Source organism: Populus nigra, chromosome 19, assembly GCF_951802175.1.
Source record: "Populus nigra chromosome 19, ddPopNigr1.1, whole genome shotgun sequence".
NCBI classification, from domain to species: Eukaryota; Viridiplantae; Streptophyta; class Magnoliopsida; order Malpighiales; family Salicaceae; genus Populus; species Populus nigra.
In genome coordinates this window covers 9,297,456-9,309,550 of record NC_084870.1, presented here as the reverse complement: position 1 = coordinate 9,309,550, position 12,095 = coordinate 9,297,456, and the positions used below count along the sequence as shown (strand labels likewise).

Genomic DNA, 12,095 nt, shown 5'->3' with positions numbered 1-12,095 from the left:
TTCCCTTGTTTTTTTGTTGTTTTTTGTTCTTCTTTTTCTTTCTTTCTCTCTATAATTTCACTTGTTTTTTTCATCCCCCGCTCCTCTCTGTCCCCTAGTATTTATAAGGGGGAAAAGGGAGAGAGAGGAAGCGTTACTACCCTTGTCCAGTCATGGTGTAAGGGTAGGGTGGCTGAGACAGTCTCTCTGCAGCCGTTCCAAAGTCGCCTGTAGGCATGCTTCTCCTAGCTTTTTTATCATGGTGGTATGTCATGAGGGGGTGTGGATTGTGTTGGGGTTTTGGGTTCTTAGGATAGAGCCTAACGGACGCTGCAAAAGAGGGGAAGAAAACCTTCTTCCCCTGCCTATACGCGTCAAGAAAGAAGAATACACACCATGTCATTCAAAATAGCACTGTTTTGAGCCTTTTCAATGAACAATGCATGAAACAACGTGGTTTTGAAAAAAACATGCTGTTCCATTTAAAAAAAACATGATGCTAAGTGTTAATTTTTAAATAAGTTTTCAATTTTTTATTTATTCAACTAAATTTTCAGTTGCTTAAGAATCAATTCAATTACGACTCTTCTAAAATTGAATATCAGTTCTAACATTGACCGTCTTTTTAATTTTAGTACATGTCTCTGATTTATTCAATTTAAATTTTAATTAATAAATAAACTTTTAATTTTTTCAATTTGGCTCCTGATTCAGACAATTTCAGTTTCTCTATTTTCACGCCTTTTCAGTTTGATCATTGATTTTTTATTTCTTCAATCAAGTCCCTAATTGACCATCAAACTTTGATATTTATACAATTAAACCCCTGATTTGACCAAATCAACTCTTAAAAATTATAATTTGACCCCTGTACTTTAATTTTTTCCAATAAAAGCTCAAATTGACTTTAAAATCATTTTTTCTTTCAATCAAACCCTCTACAAATTTAATTAAACCTTCAATTGAGTCCATAAATATATGATTTTAAACTTTTCTTCCTTAAATTCAATTTTTTTTTGTCAACACAGCTCCATTTGGCCCTCTAGTTCCTCCATCACTTCTTGGTGAAGATGAAGATCATGATACGGGTGTCGAGATGTGGAAAGCAGAAGATACTTGCATTGAATGGTTAAACAAGGAAGCCCCTTCTTCAGTTATATACGTATCTTTTGGAAGCCTTGTTTTCTTATCAGCCAAACAAATGGAGTGCATGGCGAAAGCCCTGAAGAACAGTAACAATCCATTTATTTGGGCGGTTAAGAAACCAGACTTAACAGAACCTCATGGTGCAGGACAATTGCCATTAGGATTCTTGGAGGAGAGGAAAGACCAAGGGGTGGTTGTATCATGGTCTCCACAAACCAAAGTTTTAGCCCACCCAGCCATTGCGTGTTTTATAATTCATTGTGGATGGAATTCTATGTTAGAAACAATTGCTGCGGGCGTGCCGGTGATTGCATACCCCAAGTGGAGTGACCAGCCAACAAATGCAAAACTTATTGTTGATGTTTTTCGCATTGGTCTAAGGCTTAGAGCAAATCAAGATGGGATTGTTAGCAATGAGGAATTAGTTAGAAAGATCGATGTATTAGAGAGATCATGGACGGACCAAAGTCTGTGGAGCTTAAATCCAATGCAAGGGAATTGAGGATCGCGGCAAGAAAGACAGTTGCCGGTGGTGGCTCATCGGACAAGAATACCCAGTTGTTTGTAGATGAAATTATTGAGAGTTGTGGTTCAATTAATTGAAGTATCCAATGTAGAATGCACGGTTCCGTGACGTGAAGGGATTGTGCAATGATAAATCATGACATGAAGATTAATTAAGGCAAGGACGTCAGTGATAATCCTACCAAATGGTGGTTGTACGCTCTTTGTTTCCTCGTCAATATACATAAGGCAACGAAGGCCAATAATTGTGATTGGATAATGCTAGGATTACTGCGTTTTTTTATTATTATTAAGTTTTGTTTACCCGTTATTTATTCCAAGGAAAGAATTCAAATCATGAAATGTAGATCATATCATATTTAAGACTATGTTACTCTATTTTTAGCACTAATAATGGTCATTTTTCTAACTGGACTGAAGAAATATACGTGGTCTGGATGTGAGAAAACAAATGATATTAAAATAAAATAAAATAATGCTTAATATATTAATACTGATGGAATATTCATGCCTGCAAGTTAATTCTCTGAAGCAAGGAAAATGAGATGAACTCCCTTTTTCTAATCTTCTGCATAAGAAATTATGTGTTTTTTAATCTTTTATGGCTTAATCTAATCCATTTCATTGTATTTTTATATAATTCGATTTTTAAAAATATTTTTTAATTGAAAATATATTAAAATTATTATTTTTATATTTTTGTAACATTAATTTATCAAAATTATTGAAAAAAAAACTTTAATTTAATAACGAAAGTAACATCTTTTCACTGAAAATAAATGTCCTTTCTATGGAGCCCCACAAATTGAAAACGTTTTCACTTTTCAAATATATAAAATATTATATTTGAAACAATTTATCAAAATAATATTTAAATATTTATTCAATTATATTATTGTTTTTAAGAAATTTTTTATAAATATTGTTAATTATTTTATGAATAATTATATATTAGTTAAACATTAATTGCTATACATTTCGAACTGATAGGAATAGCTTGATAATTAAGATGCATGTTTGTCTCATTCCCGGAGAAAGCTTGTCCAAATTCAATGGATCCTCTTTTAGTCTTTACAAGTTTCGTAAAATTAATTATAGAGTGCAATGTGGGCATTTGGAATTCCATTGATACTGCTCCCCTGAGACTTCCATGCAAATTAAACACACTAAGGCTCTGTTTGTTTGTTTGCACAAAAATTATTTTTTTAAAAAGTAAATTTTAAGAAAAGTAAATTTTTGAAAAATAAATTACAGGAAAATATTTTTTGATATTTAGTAGTGTTATGGAAAATAAACTGGAAAACACTTTCCAGTGTTTAGTTATGTTATGGAAAATAAACTGAAAAATAATTTATTAATGAATTAATATTTTTTTCAAGTTTATCTAATATATATCTAATATATAATATAAATATTTAATCACTTACAATAAAAGAATGAAATCTAAAAAGTATAATGATGAATTTTTTTATTATAATATATATTCATACATAGCTTATTTTATAAAATATAACTATATATATATATATATATATCATATCATATTATATAGAAATAAGCTTGTGAAATATTTTTTAAGTAAAACCTATTAATATATATTTTTTTAATTTTAAAAGCTTAAAATAAGTTTTTTTTTTCATATGATGAAAGCCAAATTAGTTTATGGTAAGAGTTATATATTTGGGTTTTTTTTTGGTATGAAGTTTTTTTAAAAGATAAATAGATTCAAAAAATATTTTGATGGGTTTTTTGGATAAATATTTTTTTTTACGGGTAAAGACAATTATCCATTTAATATATATCGAATAAACATCAAGAAATAAATATAAATATCTAACATCAAACAAAGTCATGCATAAATATTAAGTTTCGATGTCATATACATACATATTAGTTCAAATTACAAACATAAACATGTTAGACCGAATTAAACAAGTAAACATACTTGTTAAATAACAAACATAGTCTGAACCCAAATTTTAAATATAGTCAAACCATCTTAGCAAGCAGGCTTGTAGTAGTGTTGATTCATAAAATTCTGAACCCAAATTTTCCTCAAATTAGCATTTTTTGCCATAAATGCTTTTGCCAACATTTCATTTTGGACCAAATGATCAAATGCCTCCCCAAGAGTGATCTCATCAAAGCCTTCAATTTTCATCACTTCCGCATACAACTCATTAACATCAAGTTGATTTTTGCTGAGACTTTGAATTGCAAGTGCTACATCTCCAATCTGTTTAGACAACTTTTCAACACCATCATCTTCATACATGCAATTTCTCTTCCTATGTTGCCTCTTTTGTGTACTAGAGGAAGATGTCTCTTTTCCCTTAGAAGTTTCTTCATATTCCCCTTCATTTTCAATTGAAATTGATTGCTCTTCAATGTTCTCTTCCATGTTGACATCAACATATGATTTGGCATAATTTCCGGTTGCCATGTCTTTTCCAACAACAATTGTCATTGCCTCGTACATATCAAGTTTTTTATTGAGAAACTTGTCATGATTGGGATGTGCCTATTCATAAAGTTTAGAATATGCAATTTTTTAATTCATTGTATAACATTTTAGAAACAAAAGTAAATATAAAAATTACAAAGAGTATAATATTTATCATACCTTTATTTCTTCATCATATACATCTTTCGAAACTGTAATCATCTTCAGACAATCATCCCAGCCAAAGCCACTTTTATTTTTAAGTTTGGTTATTATTCCCCATTCTTTTTTCACAGTCTTGAGATGATTGTCCACATGCTTAGGCTCGCATTGCACGTTGAACTTTTGACTGATTTCTGTAGCCACCTTAACAAAAGATTCTGCTTTAAAGGTGGAAGAATGTTTGTTTCCTTTAAGTGCCTCCTCAGCTAATATCTCAAGCAACATGTGAGACATAGGCTTAGACCATGTGAAGTGCTTGCCCTTGCATTTTTCATTATGTGTGGAACTCATTTCTACAAAAAAAGAAATTATAAATTTATACAAAATAAAATCATACAATATTTAGATTTAACAAATTTCATATAAAAACTACAATTAATAATTAAAAGAGAAATTATAATAAAGTCAACATCTACTTCAAATACATAACAAACATAATACAAACTCAAGCAAGACATAATAAAAAAACATATAATTAACACTCAATTACTAGTTTCTTTGAGTGTTATAATCATTCCACATGGTTGAGGCAATCATTTCTCTTTTTGTTATCTACTCCCTATTCTCTTCCCTTTCCTCCCGTTGACTTAAGTTGATTGTTCGTCTAATTGGTTCACTATCCGAACATATTTCTTCCATAAAAAAGTCATAAGGATCAACCCCTATTATGTGATTATGAATAATACAACATGCAAGCACAACATCTACTTGTGTTTCATAAGACCAAAAAGATTTTCCATCAATTGATCTAAAACAACTCTTCAAAATACCAAACCCTCGCTCAATAACGGTTCTCAATGAAGAGTGTCGAAGATTAAATAGCTCCTTTTCATTTTTTGGTGAACGTTCTGTAAACTCATTCAAGTGATACCGAACTCCACAAAAAGAAGAAATGATTCCTTTTCAAATACCATAACCAGCATCACCGAGATAATATTTCCCTATAAATTTTTAAAAAAACCCTATTACTATCTTTATGTAATAAGACATTTTATATGTTTATTGCATATAATACATACTTTATTATATACCTTCTAGAATTTTTAGACCATTAGGTCTTGATAATGCATCACCTAAAACCCGTGAATCATGGGCACTTCCTTCCCAGCTAGCTAAAACATATATAAACTTCAAATTAAAAGTTATAGCTGTTAAAATATTTTGTGTTGTTCCTTCTTTTCGACCTCGAAACTTTCCTTGAATCTCAACAGGAACGTTTGCAGGAACATGGGTACCATCAATTGCTCCTGCACAATCCTATATAAACATGAAAAAATAATTTATAACCTTTTCTTCTAGATGTAATTAATTAATGTATAAAGATATTGGTATTGTTTTCATACCTTAAAATAAGGATAGAATCTTCGATTATTCATTATCTCTACTGGAACTGTATCCTCTGGATTTTTAATAAGGTGTTTATATAACTTAAGAACTGCTTTTAAAACAATTCTAAAGTAACGATGGATAGTTTCAACAGACCTATAGTATATACCATTAATAACACGAAATCTTTAGTTTTGGCCTACTATTTGTAAGAACACAATTACTTGCTCCCTAATAGACACATTTTGAGTGTATCGTAATAGGTCATGACTTGTGAGAATATCACACAATCTATATAAGATAACAGGTTTCATACGAATTTGTTCAACGCAATGTCTATCACCTCGATTCAAAATGCTGTCAATATATAATTCTTGTTGAGCAATTGCATTTATACGTGGTTCTCTTGGTATATAAATTCTATTTCTTTCTTGTTCAATAATAGCTACCTCTGTAGCTATCACAGTTACAGCTGCTCCCATACATGCTGCATGAATTATCTTACTATCCATATCATGAAAGTGAAGTTTTCTGATAACAAAACCTAAAAATTTAAAGAAATAAATATTAAAAAATGCATATAAAATACTTTCACAATCAATACAATAAATTATGTTGAAAGAAGTTGACAATATATAATAGTTATGGCAATGATATCTAATTCCCTAAACAAACAAGGTCTTAAAATATATTATTTAAGACCATAAAAGTAAATTTCTCAATGATAAAACCATTTTCAAAATTATACAATTCATAAGTTCACAACAATCAATAAACATTGCGCAATGAAATCTATATAATTACCGGTATAGTCCCACAAATTTATCCATATATAAGAAATATAATCAAACATTAATCATATATTAATCAAAGCAAACTAAAACACAAATTTATGTTTATTGTTCTGTTATAATTCCCCTTATTAATGTAACATGTATTTAAACATCCTACTTCACACAGTAATAGGGTAATTATTCACAATAATAATATGACCATATGTAATTCCCCTCATTAACTCTCGCACAAACACATGAAAAAAATGGGAGCTCACATTCTCTGGTTAAAACTCTCATCATCTCTTGCATTTCCCTTACAAACACGCAGCCTGCCCCATGTTTTGCAGGTGCTCACGAGCCTAAATTCAATGGCTACCTTCAACGACTTAATCTACAAAGTCCAGCAATCAGCCATGAAAAGACCCGTAATCCTTCAAAGCTTCCTTCCCCTGACTTCACAAGTATCAAATTAAACTTATAATTTTATTCCCCTCTCCCATTCCCCCTCCCTCTCGGTCGATTCCCCTCTCCCATTCCCATGTTCACTGTTCCATGTTCCCTCTCCCTCTCGGTCGATTGCCCTCTCCCATTCCCCTATTCCTTGTTCCCTCTCCCTCTTGATTGATTCCCCCTGTTCCCTGTTCCCTCTTCCTCTCAGTCGATCCCCCCTGTTCCCTCTCCCTCTCGGTTTCTCTCATTCCCCCATTCCCCTGTTCCCTCTCGATTCTCTCATTTCCCTTCCCCTGTTCCTCTCCCTCTCGGTTTCTCTCATGCCCCTATTCCCTATCGGTTTCCCCGTGTTCCTTCCCTGTTTCTCTCATGCACAAAGAAGCAAATATTAAAGACATGGAAGCAGGACAAAGATTCAAGGGGCAACAAGGCTCCTCATTCTCAGTTCTCCTCCCTCTCCCCCCCGGCTACTGTTCAAAAACAAAGAGAGCAAGGGTTGATTTTCAACGCTTCCACCCGGGATATGGTGGCTGGATCCGAGGATGGGGTAACAGGGAGGGGCTGCTTTTTGCTGGGGAAGATTGATTAACACAGTTTGGGGATTTTTGGTGTGCCTTGAATTGGTTTGTTGGGTTAGAATAAAACTGCCGAATGTGAGTGATTTTTGAAGAAAACTATCATGGAAAAATTGTGTTTTTTGTGGCTTTGCTTGATGAATTTTAGCTGTGTTATGGAAATGTTATGGAAAACATATGATAGGTAACAGATTTATGGAAATGGAATGCTGTACTTTTTACAGATCTACGAAGAAGATAAGAACATAAAGGAAATAGAGGAAAAAAAATACCTGAAATTATGCAAGCGAAATGCTTCAATTGTTCAGAGAATGCTTCTGTAATTGTTCCTGCTTCCAATTGTTTTTGACGAGAGAGAGAGATCATGATTTGTGAAAATAGGTGTATAGAAAAAAAAAGTGTTTTCCTTTCTTTATCAAGAGGAAAACACTTTCCTTTGATAAAACGATGTTTTTTTGTTGACTGGAATTAAGTTTCCATTGACTACTTTTCCGTAATGTTGCCAAACATGGGAAAGTAAGGAAAATGAATTCCAGGAATTCATTTTCCTTGAAACAAACAAGGCGTAAGGTGGAGGGGTTGCGTGTAAGTAGGGGAAAGATTTTTTACCTGGAGAGCAAGCTGGAATTGCACAATCTTTAAAAACTGGAAGATTCTATTTTACTGCAGCTTTCCATCACTTCTATTTACTGCAACTTTTCCAGTTTTCAAAGATTTATAATAGAAGTGATGGGAAGCTGCAGTATGTGAGCTTCGAATTTGCAGTCTCTTTTTAAATCAACGAGAAACCTTCATCCATAAGAGAAACAAGTTGTATACAAATCAACGAGAAACCTTCATCCATAAAAAAATATAAAACGAACATAAATGTATTTAGTTAAAAGAACATATATATAGTATTTTTTATATTGGGCAACTAATTTTTCAAAAATCACTTTTTATATTCTTTGGAATTAACACAAAAAAATAAACAAAAAATATATATTTAATTATAAGAATATCATTATATTTTAAATAATAACTAAAGAGCTTGTAAAACTTAAAAATAACAAAAAAAATATCACTAAATTTCTTAAAGTTAGCTGAGTGCGATGATAAAATTTCTTAGGCTCAACACCTTTTGTATAACAAGTGACAAACCCACTCTTATTGATCTAGAAACGCGTCATGTCAAGTTATTGGATCTGACAAGCACCATTCTTAGATGGTGTTTTGGCCTGGTGTTGGCTAGATTCAACAACACTTGGATCAGGTTAGTGTTAAGCTCAATAATTTTTTTTAAAAAATCATATCTATATGTTTTTTTATCCGGTATTTTTCAATAAACATATATATAATGATAAAATCTTGGTTGATAAAAAATATTTGAAATTTTTAAGTTTCAAGTGGTTATGAATTAGGGGTATCATCAACAATCCATTTGTTACTTGGGTAGCTGATGTTGCCATCAATCATGGAATTCCCTGTGCCATGTTTTGGATACAACCATGTTCACTTTATGCCATTTATTATCGCTTTTACAATAAGCTAAACTCATTTCCTACTTTAACAGATCCTGAAATGAGTGTTGAGTTGCCAGGTTTGCATGCCACTGTTGAATACGGAAGATTTACCTTCTTTTGTTCTTCCTTCAAATCCATATGGTATCTTTCCTAAATTGTTCTCAGACATGTTCCAGAACATGAAGAGGTATAAATAGGTTCTTGGGAACTCATTCTTTAGGCTTGAGAAAGATGTTATTGAGTCCATGGCTGATCTCAACCCTATTAGTCCCATTGGCCCAAGATGAAGATCACGATACGGGTGTCGAGATGTGGAAAGCATAAGATACTTGCATTGAAGAGGTTGTGTGACTATGCCTCCAGTTTGAAAAACAACTTACTTGAAGAGAATATCCAGGCATGTCATCATCTTTTTGTTTTCTTTTGGCCTTTTCAATACTCTGTTACTAAACTTTACCGTTCACTATGGTCCACAAATTCTGCAGACTTCAGCATCCAGTTCACGACTAACATTCTCATCAAAGGTAATATTTTTCTTCTGCATTAGGGCACGTGTCTGATAAAACATTGTAAACAAAGTAGTTGTTTTTGTTATTGGAGACACCATATCTATATTTCTAAACTAGATATTGTCTATTTTACCATCTTAGTTAATGGGGAGATCTATTTAAGATTAGAATCTAATTACTTTTACTGGACATGCCCAGGCTGAAGCATTCTGTTATCCCAAACCAGAGGCCACATGCTTAAAATAGCTTTGCTTAAGTGCTTGCATATGTTCCAAATATGGTTTCTGGAGCCTAAAGTTTTCACTAGTTTTTGTGTTGTTATTTACCAGGCTGGGGCATTGCCTGCTCCATCAAGTGAACCATCAACTCCTGCTTCGATTGGATCTCAAGAGGTTTGTTTACTTTTGAAAATTTGTTGCTTGTGGCTAAAATAAATTTCTGCGAGCATCAATGAGAGATTGTCAACAATTTTTCATATATTGCGACTTACCCTGTTTTCCAGTCCATGAATAATCTAATATAGCTATCTTACAAGTTTAAAGAATTTCTTTATGACTTTTATTCCATGCTAATAGCTTGATTGATGTTCCCTTTTTAGTTTTTTTTTTACAGCATAAGATAACTTTTCTTTATGAATTTCAATTTGCAGTTTACATCCTTTTTATTTATTTATATAATTTCTTGACATCTAACTTTTTCAACGAAATATTTCCAGAGAAGTAACGGGATTTCAGGTGTGGCTGAGCTTGCTAGCAGCCTCGGGATTTCTAAAGGTATCCATACAGAAGAAGAAACAAGTAATAGAACGAGTTGGTTGAAACCTGCATTCCTTATGAGAACACGTAGAGCGTGTTTGGCAGTGTGGTTGCGGGTGCTTTTCAAATAACTTTTCGTGCCAAAATGCATGCCAACGATGTTTTTTCATTTTTTAAAAATCATTTTTGACATCAGCACATCAAAACGATCCAAAACATACAAACCATATTAAATTTTAGCAAAAAAAAAAAATTTCAAATTTTTTGGGAACGCGGCCGCAGCCGCGTTCCCAAACGGTGCTGTAGTGCAACAAACAGTGTAGTGCAACAAATATTCGTCGATCCAAATGGTTCGTCTTCGCAACCAGCACCATAATTGTATCTTTTGTTATTTTTTTTTAAATTGTATTTCAACTTAATTGTATTAATACAAGTTTGACTAAATTTTTATAATATGAATATTATTTTTATTTCATTTTTTATTAGTTATACAATTATTTTTAATATTAATTTATGTTGGTTATATATATTCTACAACTTTTAAAATATCCATAAATAATTAATTAAACAAATTAAAAGTCATTTTAATAAATAAATAAAAATTAATTTAATAAAAAATAATATACTCAGCAACGGATTATCCATTGTTGATTCCCAAAATTAGCAACGGAATTTTCGTTGCTAAAATTAGCAACGAAATATCCGTTGCTGGTTGTTAGCATCGGATTATCCATTGCTAATTGTAAGCAACGGAATTTTCGTTGCTGCGAAATCAGCAACGATAAATCTGCATCCGATATTTGCCGTTGCTGATTCCATTGCTAAATTGTTCTAGCAACGGATTTTAGCATTATTTGCAACGAACCAATCCGTTGCTAATTACTATATTTTTTAGTAGTGAATAAAATCTATAATGTGTTTCTTGACTAATTATAAAAACATGTAAATTTAAGAATCGGCTGATCTAGAATTTAAATCAATTCGTGTTAAAATAATATAGAAAAGAGAATAATCTAGAAATTTTAATATTTTAGGAGTTTTTTAAAGTTTTTTTTGAATAAATATAAGTATGAGAAGAAAAATTCTAAATGGATACATTTTTATCATTTTTGATAAGTTAAGAGTTTCATTTTATCTTTTTTCTTTGTGTCTGTATTTGTTTTCAATAGAGACCTGAAAAGTAATTAATAGGAAAGTAATTAATAGAATGTTATTATTTATTTATTGAATACCATGAATTTTTTTTATAAATAATTTGATTTGATCTGATAAAAAATTTAAATTTATTTTGAGTAAATCAAATAAAAATTTGGTTTCTAACTCTTGAATTTTTTATTAAAATAATATTATTTTAATTTTTTTAAATAATCAGCCAATGTTGATATTTCTAATCCATCACCCATCATCCTCTATTGGATATTGAGAGTGAATGCTGTGTTTGAAAAGTAAAATATAAGAGCAACATTTAGTCATTTACCAAACTTCGAAGACATGAAGGATGACACGGTTTGCAAAATGTGTTTCGTGACTAATTATAAAAACATGTCAATTTAAGAATCGGTTGATCTAGAGTTTATATCGATTCGTGTTAAAAATATATAGAAAAGAGAATAATCTAGAAATTCTAGGTGTTTATGGATTAATTACTGATATTTTATTAATTATTTTTTAAATATATATAAAAAAATTATAGATGAATATATTTTTATCATTTTTGATAAGTTATAAGTTTCATTTTGTTTTTTCTTTGTATCTATATATATATTTTTTAATATAGATCTGAAAAGTAATTAATAAGAAAATAATTAATAGAATGTCATTATTTATTTAATTGAATACCATGATTTTTTTATAAAAAATTTGATATGATCTTATAAAAAATTTAAG

The 12,095-nt window shown here is 31.1% G+C and overlaps 1 protein-coding gene across 1 annotated transcript; it reads left to right on the top strand.

The window, feature by feature from the left end:
• Positions 1 to 1,075: 1,075 nt before the first annotated feature.
• LOC133680175 (UDP-glycosyltransferase 84B1-like) lies at positions 1,076 to 1,627 on the top strand. The gene has a single exon (XM_062102990.1). The coding sequence runs from the start codon at positions 1,076 to 1,078 to the stop codon at positions 1,625 to 1,627; it is 552 nt and encodes a 183-aa protein (XP_061958974.1).
• The last annotated feature ends 10,468 nt before the right edge of the window (positions 1,628 to 12,095 follow it).